At 57.0% G+C, this 17,034-nt stretch overlaps 1 protein-coding gene across 1 annotated transcript; it reads left to right on the top strand.

Moving 5' to 3' along the window:
- The first annotated feature begins 924 nt into the window (after positions 1-924).
- On the top strand, positions 925-14,124 carry RGS14 (regulator of G protein signaling 14). The gene is made up of 15 exons (XM_007463094.1): positions 925-969; positions 7,844-7,865; positions 8,054-8,232; positions 8,593-8,685; positions 8,771-8,914; positions 9,274-9,417; positions 9,534-9,645; positions 9,973-10,085; positions 10,534-10,737; positions 12,691-12,764; positions 13,012-13,138; positions 13,216-13,297; positions 13,400-13,445; positions 13,524-13,639; positions 13,922-14,124. The coding sequence occupies exons 1-15, from the start codon at positions 925-927 to the stop codon at positions 14,122-14,124; spliced, it is 1,704 nt and encodes a 567-aa protein (XP_007463156.1).
- Positions 14,125-17,034: the final 2,910 nt, after the last annotated feature.

The following is a 17,034-nucleotide window of genomic DNA, read 5'->3' on the forward strand; positions in this document are numbered from 1 at the left end:
GTGTGCATATTTGGTTGCACATATCACTGGGGTGTCTGATTTCATATGTGCCTGTGTTCCTACGTGACAGGCAGGTGTGCCTGTCACATGCACATGTCCGAAGGGCTGTGCATACATATGACCGAATGCTCAGGTGTTCCTGACGAGGGAGAACCTGTGTGTTTCTAACCTGTACACCTGAAGGGTCTGTGTGTGCATGACCATGCATGCAATGTATCTGTTTGTCCACACCCAGGAACAGGCCTGCAAAGGACAGCCTGGAGATGTCTCAGGACAGAGGTAGTAACTGCACGTGCACAACTGCCAGGGGTAGGGGTGCTGAGTGTGCACATGCCAAGCACGCAGCCGGTGTGGGATAGGTATGTGCTAAGTAAAGTACACAAATGGACACTCACATCACAGTACACATGTCCCTGTGTCTATGGTAGCCCCTGCAGGGTCTATGAAGTTGCCTAGGTGTGTGAATGTGTACTTCTGTGTGCCCAGATGTGCCCTTGGAACTCCCCAGGCTGGGCCAGACCAGGCTGGGCTCCTTGTTGGGCACACAGAGGCCTCTGCTGTGTGTTGGTGCCTGCATGGGGCACTGCCAAGGGTGCATTGGCAGCATGTGTATGTGCGTGTGAATGTGTGCGTGCGCACGCGCACATGTGTGTGTGTGTGTGTGTGTGTGTGTGTATGTGTGTGTAGGAAGAAGCATTCGCTCTCTTAGACCTTGCTTCTTTCTGTGGTTCGGTTTCTATAGAGACACTTCCTGTGGAAGAGAAAAGAGGTAGTGAGCTGGTGTTTCAGGATGTGAGGGCCCACAGGAGCGGAGCTGGGCTCTCTCTCTGCTGCCTGCCCTTCGCCGTGCAGGCTCTGGCCAGCGCTGCCCACAGTCCCCATGGTGGGCGCCCCCCGCAGTGGGGACCCGTGAACAGCAGCGGCATGCCAGGGAAGCCCAAGCACCTGGGCGTCCCCAACGGACGCATGGTGAGTGCGGGCTCCAGGCCAGACCCACAGGGAGGGGGTGGGCACACCCAGGGTGGAGCCCAACAGGCACACCCGGCAGGGCTGGGCTAGAGCCTGCATGCTGCCAGCGGGCGGGAGAAGTTGGGGAGAGGCAGCAGCAGGTGGTAGAACCTGGCACCCTCATCCCAGGACCTTCCAGATGGTTCTGATGGGGACCTGGGGCCACTCCGGTGATGAGGCCAGAGGAGAGCAGGCATAGGCTTCTGGCCCAGTCCCCACTGCTCTTTTACCTACTACTTTGGCACCATCTGGGGCTGCCTGCATCCTAGGGTAGCAGGGAGTCCCGGCATGCCCTTTGCCTCCTGTGTACCCCTACGGGGACCCAAGCCCCCATACCTCACTTAACCTCAGCCCCCTCCCTCACCCAGTGTCCTGACGCCCAAGGTCAGGTAAGGGGCAGCCCTTAATGGGTCACTGCCCTCCCCCTAGACCTACTCCAGAGGCTTCCTGCCAGAACTAGCAGTCCTTGGGCAGCCTGGGATGGGTCAGCAGGGTCAGGCCCGGTTGGCACAGCTTCTGTCTATTCTATTCCTAGGCTACTAGGACGGGTGGGGGGAGCTGAGCACTAGGGTGCCCCTGGCTGCTGCTAAATCCTCTCCCTGGCTGCTTGGCATCCAGGTGAGAGCTGCCCTTGAAGAGACCCGCTTCAGCAGATGGAACTGGCTGTGTCGGTCTTCTCTTCTCTCCCTAGGACACCAGCCCACTTGGCAGAGTCCCAGCCCCTCCTAAAAACTCCAGAAAGTCCAGTGTCCTAGTCGCCTACCCAGCCCCAGCCTAGTACTGTGGGACAAAGCCAATGGGTCCAGAGAGACCTGGGTTCTAATCTCAGCTCTGCTGTCCCTTACTAGAGGGTCCTCTCTGACCCTCAGTTTCTTCTTCATCTATAAAAGGAGGAGTTTGAAACGGATTTCAAAGGCTTGCTGAGACGATTAAATGGAATAATGAATATGAGCCCCCTGACCCACCGTAGGGGTTCCATAAATGTCAGCCCAATGCCCCCCTTCATTCTCAGCCCCTTTTCAAGGATCCCCTGCCTCACCAAGAAGCTGAGCCACTCCCCACCCTTACTCCTCCTCCTAATTCCCAAGACCTGTCTCCATACCTCTTCCTCCAGCATCTCTTTATTGGGCAGGAGAGAGGCAAATCCCTCCAAGCTGGCCATGTCCCCCACCTCACTATCTCTACCATCAAAGTGACTTTGGAAGTTCGAGCATCCAAGGGCCTCACACTCCCTGCAGGCATGATGCTTGGCTCACCCCTCCCAAAGCATCCAGGCCAAGGAGGAACACGCCCACTCCCACGCCCACCCCAGAGGGCAACTGGGTTTCTGCTTCTGAGCAGTGCCCAGAACTGCAGGGCAGCTGAGGGGGCCCAGAGACAGACCCAGCCTCTGCCCATCCCACATCAACCTATAGCTTCTCTACTCAAGAGTCATTCAGAGCAGGGAAGGCCCCCAAGCTCTACCCCGAGCCCTGTAAGCCCACGGACACCCTGGCTTTTCTCAGTGGATTTTCACACACAGGTTTATCTTTGCCCTTTCCAGGCCCATTCTGAACTCTGTGCCACCTCTTGGAATCCCGAGGGTCACAGATTGGCCACTTGCTGGCCATCGGGCAGCCTTCTGAGGCCACGCTCAACTGAGACAGGGAGGGACAGACCTGCATCGGATGTGCATAGATGTAGGCCAGCTGTCAGCCTCCTTCCATGAGTTACCTCCTGAGGGAGGTTCAAAGGAGTACATGTCGTGCTGAGGGCAGCTGGCAAGAGAGGGACCTGCATTTGAACCAGGCCAATCTGACTCGATGCCAGGTCTCCTCCAGCTCCTAGAATTGCCTGGCTCCGTCCTCCCCCACCTCCTCCTGCCACCAACCCCACCCACCACCACCACCGTCATTCCCTGCTGAGGCAACTTCATTTGTCAGCCTCGTCTTTCTGCCACGCAGCTTGTCAGGGGGTTGCAATGAAACCTGTCACTTACAGATGGCTCCCAGCCTCCCTCCCCGAGATGCCTTCACACAGTCCCAACTGCCACTTCATTTGTTCACTCATGCATTCATTCAACAATCCCTCCTTAGGGCCTGCTCAGTGCTGGCCCTGTCCCAGGCATCAAGACCGAGGCCCATCGCCCTAGGCCCTGCCCTCAAACAGCTCCTGGTCTGGCAAGGCACAAAAGGCACAAGCGCAAATACCAGAATAAAATTAAGGTTTGGGTAAGAGCGGTAGGTCAGGAATAGAGAAAGCTTGAGGAAGACCGGGAGGGAGAACAAACTTCTCCACTCACTTCGTGCATTGTTGGTGTGGAAGATGTCCTGAAAGGATGTGCCAGCTGGAGGAGGGAACAGCATTGGGAAAGGCCTACACACAGGGAAACAGAATGTGTGTACAGGGACAAGGCCCAAGGGCTGGCGAGCTTAAAGCCTGGAGAGGAGCAGTTATTGCATCCTGTCACTCTCAGGGTGCCCAGTTAGTCTCCCTGCACAGGAAGACCTGCAAAGCAGAGCCCACTGTACCTTGGCCTACGTTCCTGGAGTCCAGCTCAGGGCCATAGGCCAGCTCCACAAAGATGACTCAGGCTGAAGAGCCAGGCAGCCAGGGTTCTCAGTGGATCTACCCAGAGAGGATCTCTGGGCCTCAGTCACCCCAAGCCAGGATGAAATAAGATGATGATATAGGGGGCCGAGCCCAGAAGATGCTCAGTAAATCAGCCCTCCCTTCGAAGTCACCCCTCCAGGGGGCAGAATTCATCCAGGAGCCCCTGGGCCCTTTACCCCAATCGACCTTGTCCATCTATGCCACAAGGGCTGCGGCCCTGGGGCTCCTAGGTCCCCGGTACGTCTGCTGTTCACCCAGGAAGGCAGATCAGTGGAGGGGAGACCTTAGGTTTCCAGAGTCAGGCACACTTTGGCCCTAATTTCAGCTCAGGCACTTCGCAGCTGTGTGATTTCTTTGGGCCAAGGTTTCCATATCTGTAAAATGGGCGTAATAATACCTGCCACACAGGATAAGGATGTGAGGTTGGATGTGTGACATGGATGTGTGCCGTCCATGTTCTCTCTCCGTCGGAGAGCTCAGGAAATGTCGGGTCACCCTCATCTTTGTATTCTCAGATACCAGTGGCTCCCCCAGGCCCCATTTCCAAGGGAAAATGTTTGGCAAACTGAGTCCAGACCATGGGTTGGGGTTGCCTCTTGGCCACCGCACCCTTCCTCCTCCTTTCTTCCCCTTTTCTCCCATTCACTCACCACTTCTTCTCAGGCAAGCCAGGGTGGGGCAAGGCCAGCCCTGCTCAGCACAACTTCCCCAGACCCAGGAGCCTGGGCAGATCAGAGCCCCAGGCAGCGGCAGCAGCAGCATGCCACTATCCCTGCTGCACACCTGCCACATTCACAAATGGGGGCCCGCTGACTCACCCTTCCTGGCAGCTCCAGGTGGTTGGGAATGCTGAGCCCTATGCTACCCAGGGGGAAATTGAGCCCCAGAGAAGGGAAGTTACTTGCCTCAGAATGGTCAATCTGGAATTGGACCCCATCCCTGCTCCCTGCCACCTCTGGATCTCCGTCCTGTCTCAGACCAGGTTATTAATATCTAGTGGAGCAAGAGGGGCCCAGGAAGACATGCATGGGGCATTCGGAGTCAAAGCATCCCTGGCAAAGGGGGTGCCAGCGCCTCCTGTGAGGGCAGGGGAGGGCAACTTGGGCCCTTGTGGCTGCTTGGGAGCACCTGGGCAAAGAGGGTGCTCTTTGAGGAGGGAGTTCAGGCTGATTCCCTCCTGCGGTACAGGCCTGCCCTCCAGGAGCTACAGGCTGGTAGGGGAGAGGCCTACAAATAGGTGGGCAGCAGTGTGGTGGGCAGGGGGATTCGGGGCAACTGGTGTTTAGGGAAGACTGATGTCAACAGGCAGAGACTGGAGAGCCGTAGGGTGGGGGAAGCAGGAGCAGATACCAGGCAGAGGAAACAGTAAAGCAGGAAGCAGGAGTGTGAAGGGGTGTGGGGAAAATAGAAGTTTGATGAACTGTAGGGTGGAGGTGAGAGGGAGGGCAATGGGGGAGGCTGAAGGGGTTCATTAGTCAGGCTCAGGCAGAGCTTCAGCGGTAACCCAGCAACTGCTCTGCCTCCCAGAGTGAGGAGTGGGGCCAGAAGAGGGCCTGGGAGCCAGCCCCACATAAAGGCACAATCCATTCAACAGGATGTAAAGAACAAAATGAAATAGGAGTGAAGCCAAGCCCAGGCCCCTCTGCCTTCCCTGGGGTCCTGGGCTGCCCAAGAGCATCCCGTGCCCCACCCTCCGACACACGAAAAGTGCAGTGGAGAGCCCTGAGCAAGGGAGAGGCTGAGTCCTGGTTTGGAGGGCGGGCCAGAGAGAGGCCCGGGTGTGCTGGGTGCGGGGAAGAGGGAGGGCCAGGTGGCCACCGTGGAGTGGGAGGGGAAAGTCAGGATGGTTCCTGGAGACCTGGACGGAAGGCAGTAACCAAGACTGGGAACAGCCACAGAGCAGCCTGGGGAGGAAGAACGTGGGACAGGCAGGTGCAGGCATGAGGGCAGCTGCCAGGAAAGGGAAAGAACAGCTGGAAGGGACCTTTGGCTTCAACTTGTCCCCTTCACACACCCCAGGAGTTGAGACTTTGTCCTGCAGCCCCGGGAGAGAATTCCCATGAAGCTGTGAGATGGGCAAGTGCAAAGGCGGGAGGGCGAAGGCTGGGGCACCCAGAGGAGGGCGTGCAGGGTGGCTCCACATCCAGCCTCCCTCTGCACAAGCTTTCCCTCCTCCTCCATAATGTCTTAGCCCCGTGCTCCAGCTTGGAGGCAGGCTCAGGGAGGGGCCCAAGGTTGTAAAACTAGAAAAGGACAGGGCTAGGATTTGAATCCATGTCTGACAGACCCGATCCCTGTGTTCTTCCCTCTACCACAGGGCTTGGCAAAATTGAAATCTGAAGCAGGGCCAGACACCAATACTAATGTGACAACAATAATAGTAATGTTCCTTGAATATTTACCACATGCCAGACAGTGTTATGAGTTCTCTTTCTATGTATATTTAACTTATTTAATCACAGCAAGCCTTTGAAGTCCTGACCGTTATTTGCCCCATCTGTATAGAGGGAGAAACTAAGGCACAGAGAGGTAAAGTACTCTGCCCAAGGTCACACAGCACAAATGTGAACTCAGGTAGTCTGGGGCCTGCCTCCATAAATAACATAAATGCATCAAACTGGCCCCAGAGATCTCTGAGGAGAGTGTGAACCCCTTCTAGGGAAAGCGGTTGCTGCTCAGGGCCAGCCAAGGTTGCCATGCTGGGAAGAAGCTCAAGGTGGCTGGGGCAGAAAGCTGGGGTTTCATGTAAAACTCCTGACTTTCATATGTGGGAAACCCCTTTAAAGTTAAAAAAAACCAAAAACATTCTGATATTAATAATGTCCTACTTATTTGCAGGCCAGCTCTGGCCCACAGATGTGTGACCCGGGTGCTCCCAGGTTAGGGAACAGAGAGGGAGATTCCAGCCTGGAGGGCAGGGAGAAGCTTCCTGGGGAGGAGATGTTTGCAGACTTGTTTCCAGTAGGGATGGAACGAAGGGATAGGTGGTAGAATCTCCTGTGACAGGACCTAGTGAAAATGTAGAAGGTGAGAGGGAGGAAGGAACTGGGGATCAGTCAAGCCCTGGTGTTAGGGGCCCAGGTGATGGGAGGAAAACCAGATTCAGGGAAGTTGGTTCCATGCCCTGCTTTGGTGGTGGCAGAGGTGGCTTCCATTTGGGACTGGCTGAGTTGGAAGGCCTTGTGGGGCATTTGGGTGGAGATGTCAGCAGGAAGTTGGCTATGTGTGTTTGAAGCTGGGGAGATGTGGGAGGAAGAAAGGGCCCAGAACAGAGTCAGAGAGGGGTAGAGACCACCTTGTGTGTATAGATGATGAGGAAGCTGGAGGATTTGCTAGGAAGGTAGGAAGACAGAGGGAAACCACTGCAAGAGTCATTTTGAAAGGAGGGTTTTTCTGTTTCACTAATGGTTGGGATTCCCAGAGAAGTCAGAGTTGTGCATGTGGGGGAAGGGGTGATGCGCAGAGGAAGGGATTGGCCTCTACAGCTCCTCACAGGGTAGTCCATAACCAGCAGCATCAATGCTTGGGATCTTGTCAGAAATGGAGAGTCTTAGGCTCTCCTGAAACTGAATCTCTGGAGGTTCCCCCCTGCCATCATTCTAATGCACACTAAAGTTTGAGAACCACTGCTCTCTACTATAAAATAGCATCCTATGCCCTGCCTATGGTGGGGTGTTTCCAAGAGGAGGCAGTTGCAATAAGGACATCATCAGTTACAGACACCTCTCCTTCCTCAAAGACAACAGCAAACATTGCTATAACACCTGCCACATGCTGGCCACTATTCTAGACGCTGGAAATATATTAAACTGATTTGATCCTCACAGCAGGCCTAGGAAGTAAGTTAACTATTATTATCATCATCCCTCACTTACAGATGGAGACAAACAAGTTACTTGCCCAAAGTCATACAACTAGTAAGTGGCAGAGACAAGATTAAAAGTTTGTGTTCCTACCCACCATGCTCTACACCCAGGCTCACCCAGTGGGTGCTGGGGGTCAACAGGGGTGACTGGGGTGTACCTGGTATAAGTCCCAGTGCACACAGTGGTTGGCACATGATGGAAGGGGAGCCAGGGGCAGCCTGAGCAAAACCCTGAGCAAGCAGTGACCTGGCTGAGAATGCCCAGTGTGGCCCTCCAGGCAGAGAACACAGCTCCAGTCCTGGGGGCTGGGCCTAGAACTATCCCTTGAGAATCCACCCTGGGCTCTACTCTGACTTTCTACCTCGGGTTTCTTGTAGGTTGTGGCTGTCTCAGATGGAGGTAAGTGACAGAGTATGTGGAGGAAGCCTGGCTGGTGTGGGGGTGGGGGCTGAGGGGGGTGTATGTGGAAACAGCATGGGGATACCCCTGCCATTTGCTGTCTTTCCAGGAAAAGTACCTGAGATGGGATTGGGCCAGGGGCTGGGGAAGGCTGCAGGGCTCAGCTGCACTTGTCCATCTCCCTGCAGAGCTGAGCAGCATGGCGGGGCCCCAGGGCCAGGGAGAGGGCCGAGGCAGCTCCCTCAGCATCCACAGCCTTCCCAGTGGCCCCAGCAGCCCCTTCCCCACCGAGGAGCATCCTGTGGCCAGCTGGGGCCTGTCCTTCGAGCGGCTGCTGCAGGACCCGCTGGGCCTGGCTTACTTCACTGTAAGCCCTGGGGTGGGATAGGAAGGGTGGATGGCAGTGGCCACCATGGGGGGAAGGGTGGGGGGCGTGGGAGAGGGCACGGATGGAGTTTCAGCCTGGCCAGAGTGGGACTCCTCTGTCAGCTGCCTCATCTGGCCTTTCTCTGGCACTCTCTTACTCTTCTCGCAGCTGGGAAGTTTCCTTCTCTCTGCGTCTTATTTTCTCTCTGTGCCTCCGGATCTCATCCCATCTGTCTGTCTGACCCTATCTGTCTGGCTTGGCCTCTTGGCCCTCTCTCTATACCAATCTCTTGGACCACATCCCCTGACTGGGTCTCTGTGTCTCACCTCTGTGTCTGTGCCTCCTTCTCCCCACCCCCAGGAGTTCCTGAAGAAGGAGTTCAGTGCTGAGAACGTGACATTCTGGAAGGCCTGCGAGCGCTTCCAGCAGATCCCCGCCAGCGACACCCAGCAGGTGGGGAGAAGGGGGAACTGAGGTGGCGAGACGAGACCAGGGCCTGAGCCATGCCCCTGACCTTCTCCTGTCCGTCCTGCCCCAGTTAGCTCAGGAGGCCCGGAACATCTACCAGGAGTTTCTATCCAGCCAGGCACTGAGCCCTGTGAACATCGACAGGCAGGCCTGGCTCGGCGAGGAGGTGCTGGCAGAGCCCCGACCGGACATGTTCCGGGCACAGCAGCTTCAGGTGAGCGGTCCTGGAGGCGCGGCCGGAGATAAGGGGCGGCGCCTTGGAAGGGAGCTCGGTGGAGCAGAGGCAGGGCCAGATCCAGCGGCGGACCCTGAGTGGCAGAGATGGTGGGGATGGGGTGGGGAAGAGTGCAAATCTGGATGCTGGGACCCAGCTAAACGTTGGGCAGGGCGCGGGTCAGAGGTGAGACTAGAGGAGACAGTGAAGGAGGGGCTAGGGGCGGGACCTGAAGCAAGGAAGGGCTAGGGGCTCGCTCCCTAGGCTGGGGACGCCGCCAAGCCCCAGGGCCGGGTCTGGGACTCTGGCGGCTCGCAGAGCGCCGTCTCCAGCTCACCGCCCTGGCGCCGGTTCCGCAGATCTTCAACTTGATGAAGTTTGACAGCTATGCACGCTTCGTCAAATCCCCGCTGTACCGCGAGTGCCTCCTTGCGGAGGCCGAGGGTCGGCCCCTGCGGGAACCTGGCTCCTCGCGCCTTGGCAGCCCTGACACCACGAGAAAGGTGCGGACGACGGCCTGTGGCGGCAGGCGACCGGGTGCAGATCTGCGAGGGTGTGCCCACGGTTTGCCTGCGGGTGGGGCCCGGCCCAGTGCCAGTGGCTTCCCTGTATCTTGCAGAAGCCGAAGCTGAAGCCCGGAAAGTCGCTGCCGCTGGGCGTGGAGGAGTTGGGGCAGCTGCCTCCTGCTGAGGGCCCTGGGGGCCGCCCGCTCCGCATGTCCTTCCGCAGGGGTGAGGGCAGGAGCGGGCCGCAGAGATGAGCGGGGTCGGGAGTCTGGGCCAGCCTGGAGAACACCCCCTTCCTCCTACTGGTCCCGCAGTGTCTAAGACTGTGAAAATCGAAATGCAGGTCCGTGTGACCCCCATGTTCCCCTGGTGGTTCGGTTCCCACGCTAGACCCCAGAAGTTTGGGAAGCCCCCCTCAGCAGCGAAGCTTCCAGGAACCCAAACCACGTTAGAACCCTGTAAAGGGCTCCAACAGGGTCCGCCTGGCTGGGGAGAGGCCCCGGCAGAGGGGTTGGGGTAGGGGCTGTCCTGCTCATTCTCCCTCTCCCCTAGAACTAGGGGGCGGCGCATCAAACTCAGCTTTGCGCCGAGAGTCCCAGGGGTCCCTCAACTCCTCTGCCAGTCTGGACCTCGGCTTTCTTGCCTTTGTCAGCAGCAAATCTGAGGTGAGCCCACTGCTGGGGGAGACGTGGTGTGGGCTCGGGCCACTACTCAGGCCCCTTTGTGTGGCCACCCTCATTCCAAGTCACTGGCCCCACTGCATCCTCCACTTGATCCACATGGCCAACCACTCAGCCTCCTCACTTTCTTCCTGTCCTCACCACATTGGGCCCCATGCATGTTATGGGTGCACATCCTCTTCAGCTGATGTGTGTGCACATGTGGGTGCCCAGGTGTGTACAGCACGTGTGTAGCAGTCAGTGGGTGGACCTGTCTCTGGGTGCCCATACGTTTGGGTGAGCATACATGTATTCCTGTAGGAGGATGTATCCTGCCTGCCTACAAGTGTGCCCTTGGGCATGTGTATGCCTGTGTGTGCCCCAGTGAGCTTACGTTGTCTGTGTACCTGTCTGTGTGTCCTTGCATGTGTACACATCACCTGCTCTGAATCAGAGCCACCGGAAGAGCCTTGGGAGCTCAGAAGGTGAGAGTGAAAGCCGACCAGGGAAGTATTGCTGCGTGTACCTGCCTGATGGCACAGCCTCCTTGGCCCTGGCCCGACCTGGCCTCACCATCCGTGACATGCTGGAAGGCATCTGTGAGAAACGAGGCCTCTCTCTACCTGACATCAAGGTCTACCTGGTGGGCAACGAGCAGGTGCGAACCTGGCCTGTTCCCCAACTCTAACTCCTTTTCTGATCCTGAACCCACCCCCATTCCTGTCTCGGCTCAGCCATGACCCCAACACCAATTCCACTTCTAATTCCAACCCCATCCCCTATCCCCACCCCCTTCCTAACTCCAGCCCCCTGCCCCATGCCCAACTCCAAATCAACCCAGCATCAACTCCTCACTCAAACTCAGATATCCACTCTCATCCCATGAAAATCCTGTCCCCACCCCATTCCCATCCTGGTTTCCAGCTTCAGCCATCATCCTCACTGTGATAGTCTCTGGGAGGAAGAGTAGGGGAAAACCACTGCTGGAGCTGAGTTTTTCCCTGTCACTCCCAGAGTTCAGACTGCCCATCCCTGAAATGGCCATTTGGGGATCCCTTACTTCCTCTGCCACCAGGGGCACCCAACTGCACCCAACCTATGAAAAACTTTCCTTTAGGTACAAACTAGCATAACTTTAAAGAGGAGGCTAGGGCAAAATTCACTTAAACTAAACCATCCAATAAGGGGAAATCTAAAGGAAGGATGCTGTATCCCAGGGAGCTGCGTCAGGATTTCATTCATAAACAGTCCTAAGCCCCTGCCAGGTGGGGGCAGAGGGAGCCAGGCTGAGTTCTGTCCTCCAGGTCCAAAGGCTGGAGGTGAGCCAGGCAGGATGTGATCAGGAGGAGGAGTTGAAGCTCCAGAGAGTTTCTGGGTCAAGGAAGGCATTTCTGGTTGGTCCCAGGAGGCTTCATGGGAGAGGTGGCCGTTGATGAGGATGAGGACAAGTTTGCCTGGCAGAGCTGTGGGGGGAGGACATTCCAGGCACAGGTGGGAAGAAGTGCAGGGCATGTTCAGGGGCCTGGAGCATATATGGGAGTATGAGGGCCACAGTAAGAGAAGCTCTGCCCACTTTCTTGGGCCACCCAGGCAGCCTCTGCAGCTTTGATGGGTTTTCATGTCTGCTAAATATAACTTCGCCACCCACACTCCACCTGTCCCTGCAGCACAGCACAGGCCTATTGCCTGGGAGAGGCTGCCTCCCAGCCCTGGGCTGGTGCAGGCAGCAGGGCCTCCAGGGGTGGTAATTACTACAGCTACTTTTATGTACCTACTGTGTGCCAGGCACTGTGCCAGATACTTCGCATCCTTCTGGCCTCACAGCTGTCTTGCAGGGAAGAGCCCTTTTTGCAGTGAGGAGACAAGAAGTGTCCTTAGTAGGTGGGAATGGAGAGAAGTGGACAAGTGTAAAAAAAAGGGACAAGGCCTGGGTGGCTGACCAAAGGTAGGTGGTGAGGGAGGAAATGCGTCCAGCTGGTACAGTTGGTTTTCCCACGCCTCAGGGACAAGGGGCAGCTGTCCAGGAGGCAGATCCTGACCTGGCTCAGGAAGAGGTGGCCCCATGATCCAGGACTTAAGCCTGCCCCTTAACCAAGCAGCCCCATTACCATTTCGTGCCCACCCCACCTCCATGTTTCTCATAACTCTGTTCCTTTTCCAAGTCTGTCCAGCATTCTTTTTTTTTTTTTTTTTTTTTTTTTTTGGGGCACGCGGGCCTCTCACTGTTGTGGTCTCTCCTGTTACGGAGCACAGGCTCCGGACGCGCAGGCTCAGCGGCCATGGCTCATGGGCCTAGCCACTCCGCGGCATGTGGGATCTTCCCAGGCGAGGGCACGAACCCATGTCCCCTGCATCGGCAGGCAGACTCTCAACCACTGCGCCACCAGAGAAGCCCCATGTCCAGCATTCTTGCCACTAGGCTCTGATCCAGCCTGGTCTTGTATTCTGTCGGCATCTCTATGGCTTACCCGACCACCGGCCCTTCCCTCTGGCCCTTAGGGAGCCTCAGTGGAGGCCCTGGGAGGAAGTGATGATTGTTCCCTCAGACCCCGGGGATGGGGGAGGAGGGAAGGAGAAGGAATTTTGAGACCCTGCCTGGCTCCTGCAGAAGGCCCTGGTCCTGGATCAGGACTGCACCGTGCTGGCGGACCAGGAAGTGCGGCTGGAGAACAGAATCACTTTCGAGTAAGTGTCTGTCGCTCCAGTCTAGGGTCCGGGGGTCCCAGCACTCGCTTGGGTCCCAGTTCTGGCTGCTGTTCTCCCTCCAAGTCCTGCCCCTGGTGCTAACCCCGCCCCTTAGGCTAAGGCCCCACCCCCAAGAGGTCCCACCTCCCCAGTTCAGGCTCCACCCTCTCTCCGGCCAGTCCCAGGTGGGTTGGGGGAAAGGCGCGGCGGGCTCTCCGACCTTCCGCAGCGCCAGGGTCCCGCGCAGGCTCGAGTTGGCGGCGCTGGAGCGCGTGGTGCGGATCTCCGCCAAGCCCACCAAGCGGCTGCAGGAGGCGCTGCAGCCCATCCTGGCGAAGCACGGCCTGAGCCCGCAACAGGTGGCGCTGCGTCGGGTGAGCCGTGTAGCCGAGGGGCAGGGGCGGAGCGGGGCGGGCTGCCTGTTCCGCGGGCTGCTGACCTGTCCCCTCAGCCAGGAGAGAAGCAGCCACTAGATCTGAGGAAGCTAGTGAGTTCGGTGGCGGCCGAGAGATTGGTTTTGGACAGTCTCCCAGGTAAGGGACGTTGGCCCAGGGGCTCGTAAGGGACAGCTCTGGCCCAAGAGGAAGGGGGTCCAGGCGAGAGGCAGACAGGAACGGTGGCCCTCTCTGCCACAGGTGTGAAGATCACTGAAGCTGGAGACATATCCCCCTGCCTCAGCCAGGTGAGCGAGGGACTGGGCACCCTCTTTTGCCCGCCAGCCTCCCCTTCCGGTTGTGGCTCTAACGCCACATTCTCACGGGGTGGCCCGCCTACAATCCAGGACAAGGCTGCCCACCTCCCTCCACTGTCCCTGAACTCGCTGGCCCAGGCACCCAGTAGTATCACTGGGAAGCGGCAGACCTGTGACATTGAAGGTACATTGGGGATGATGGTGGCTAGGGACCAGAAGGGTTGGGGACCGTTGAGGGTGGGTGGCCTTAGAGAGCCTTCAGCTGAGGCAGGGGCCTAGATGTCACTGGGGCTGGAACAGGGTCCACTGGGGTTGAGGGACCAGAAAGGCTGGAACAGGGAGCGGGATGGGGGCATTGGTGCTGGGGTCAGGGAGGCTGTGGCCATAGTAAGGGCAGCAGGACTGTGGTAGGCTAGCATAGGTGGGTCTGCACCCATGGGCCCCTTGACTCTGTGGCCGTCCCCAGGCCTGGTGGAGCTACTGAACCGGGTGCAGAGCAGTGGAGCCCATGACCAGAGGGGTCTTCTGCGCAAAGAGGACCTGGTGCTTCCAGAATTTCTGCAGCTGCCTGCCCAAGGAGCCAACTCCCAGGAAGCCCCACCACAGACTGAATCAGCGGCCCAGCCCAAAGGGAGCCCCTCAGACTCCACTGCACACTCGGCCCTCTGACAGCTGCCCAACTGTCCAGGCCGGCTGCATGGCACCTGGCGGGCCAAGCATGCCATGGGCCCGCTCTGCATGCCCTGTCTATGCCATGAGTGTCCCTGGCCCCTTCCTGCCACGGGCAGGCCCGCAGGAAGAGCTGGGAGGGGATGGAGAGGGGACTCAGAGGAGTGACACTCCACAGCTGCCACCACTTGGTCCCTTACAGGCTTGCTCGTCCATCCCTTGCTGCCAGGCCACCAGGGGGAAGTGGGCCTAGCCCCCATTGCAGGTGTGCCCAACACGGAGGGGCGGCGTTGGCAGTGCCAGCCTCCCCACCATGTGCCAGGCCTCAGCAACGAGTAGGAAGAGGGGCCGGCTCTTCCTCGGGGAGCTGGTATGAGTAAGTCCTGGGGGTGCAGGCAGGCAGGTAGCCCCTCCCTCTACCCACAGAGATGCTACTGGACTTTTGGATTTTGCAGTTGGCTTGGGGCAGCTGGGTTTGTCCTGGATGTATGATATTGTTATAATAATAATTATTATTCTGCCATAGGGCGTGTTCCTTGTGTGCCAGTCTACCCTGTGTGCCGCCCCCACCCCCAAACTGTGTTGCCTCTGTCACCAGGGTCAACTCCAGGAAGCCCTTGGGGACCTCAGGATGTACCCCCTGACTTCCTGTTGTCAGAACCTGTCTTCCTGACTGCACAGAGTATGGGGTGTGAGTGTGAGAGACAGACAGAGACAGCCAGAGAGAAGGAGGGAGGGAAGGAGGAAGCAGGGGAGGGAGGGAGGAAGGGGAGGGAGGGGTAGACCCCTCTGGGCAGCTGTGCCTTTGCTGGTGTCATTGTGCTGTTCTCTGAATCTGAGTACAGTGTCTGGTCACAGTCCTGTTTCTATTGGGGACTGAAAGTGTCTCTGTAGACATGGCGGTGGGCTATTTTGGATTCATCGAAGGCCTCGAGGAGGACACTGGTTTTTGTGGTGGAGGCAGGTTCTGCCCCCTGCCTGCTTTGGCTGGGTGGTCTTCTCTGTCCCCCAGCAGCCAGAGAAGCCCACAGCCCACACAGGGTGGAGGAACAGGGAGAACCCCAGAAGGAGAGCCCCAGCCTGGGGGCAGAGAAGCTAGACTCAGTCCCGGTGCTGCTGTGACAGAGGAAACGAGGGGACGCAGGAGCCTTGAGAAGGCACTGGGGGAGTGAGGGGCCCTCTTGACCACCTCCAACAGGTTGAGCTCTCTTCCCCACTCTAGCTCTTTGTACTTTCTGTCCCCTCTGCCAGGGGCTCCCCATACCTGCCCCCTATCTTGTAACTGGCTCCTCACCCTTGAAGTTCCTGGGAGAGATCAGTGCGGTTTGCTGGCCTTTCTCTAGAAGTCGAGCGCAAGCCTTCCTCAGGGGGCCTTCATGGCTTGTAAACAAGAAAAATTTATTTCTCACAGTTCTAGAGGTCAGAAGTCCAAGATCAGGTGCAAACACGGTGGGGTTCTGGTGAGGACCTTCTTCCAGGTTGTAGACAGCCAACTTCTGCGTCCTCACATGGTGGAAGGGAGCTCTCTGGGGTCTCTCTGTAAGGGCACTAATCTCACTACATCCTCGTTACCTGATCACCTCCCAAAGGCCCACCTCCACATACCATCACCTTTGGCATTGGGATTTCAACATATGAATTCAGAGGGACACAAATATTTAGACCATAGCACAGGGTGACCAGGAAAGCTCTCCTGAGGTGTGTAAGCTGAGACCTTCAATGAAGCGGGACTTCTGTGTTTGTAAGTCTTCGAAATCCCACTCAGAGTCACAAGCACGCACACACTGAAAGAATGCATTGGCTTATCTAATGAAGACGTCTAGGAGTGGCTGGGTAAATTTAGGAGTTTAGACCATTTTAGTCAGGAATCTCCATCCATCTCAGTCCTGCTTTCTTGTGTTGGCTTCATTTGCACGCATGTTCTCTCCCTGCATGTCCTTTCTGCAAATCCCCGAAGGACGGTAGAAAATGACCAGGATTGGGATTCTGACTGGGGTCAGAGGGTCATTCCTGAACCACACTGAGTAGCCAAGCCTGGCTCATGAGATGACCTCAACAGCCAGAGGGCTGCGCCAAGCCAGCCAAACAGAATGGGCTGAGGAGGCAGAGGGCTGAAGCTCACAGGTAGAAGAGCCTCCATAGAGGTCAGCCCCTACAGGAGGAGGAATTCACATCTCCCGAGGTCCCCAAGTTAAGCACGCTCCATCCTTTATCTCATTTTGTCCTCACAACAAAACAGCCTGGTGGGGATGAAATCAAGGCTGCAGGGGGGTAAGTGACTAGTCCAGGATCATGCAGGGGATTGCTGCTGGGGTGTCACCAGCACTCAGGCTGTCTGACTCAGGGACACGCACCAAGGAGGGCCTGGATGCTGTAGAAACCCCCACTGGGGAGCCAGGGCCCTCTCAGAGGAGGGCACATTGATGTGGCTACTCTGGGTTGGGGGGAGTTTGGGAATTTCTGCTAAAAATTAAAAACACACAGCATGTGACTCCAGCAGTGCCACTAGAGAATCACTCACTTCTGGGCACGTGGAGGCCCATCGCTGCAGGGTTGTCTATTGCCTGAAAACTGGCAAAAGTGGATAGGGCTGGGGAGTTGGGTAACACACTCATGCTCTGCGATACCACACAGCAGATAAAGAATTGGGTACAGCATGTCCTGCCATGGAAGGTTCTCCAAGACAGTTTGGTAAGAGAATGCAGAGCAATGAACATGGCATGATACCTTTATATAAACCACAAACACACAGGCACTTATAAGTGTACGGAAAAGAGAGAGAATGTTCTAGAAGGATACATACCAAACTGACAGGGGGATGGGAAGCAGACCAAGAAGGGGTAGTGGTCAAAGGAGACTTTCACCTTTGCTTTAATATTTTTTAAAGGATGCAATTTAAAATAATTATAA

Source organism: Lipotes vexillifer, unplaced genomic scaffold (assembly GCF_000442215.2).
Source record: "Lipotes vexillifer unplaced genomic scaffold, Lipotes_vexillifer_v1.1 scaffold514, whole genome shotgun sequence".
Taxonomy (NCBI): Eukaryota; Metazoa; Chordata; class Mammalia; order Artiodactyla; family Lipotidae; genus Lipotes; species Lipotes vexillifer.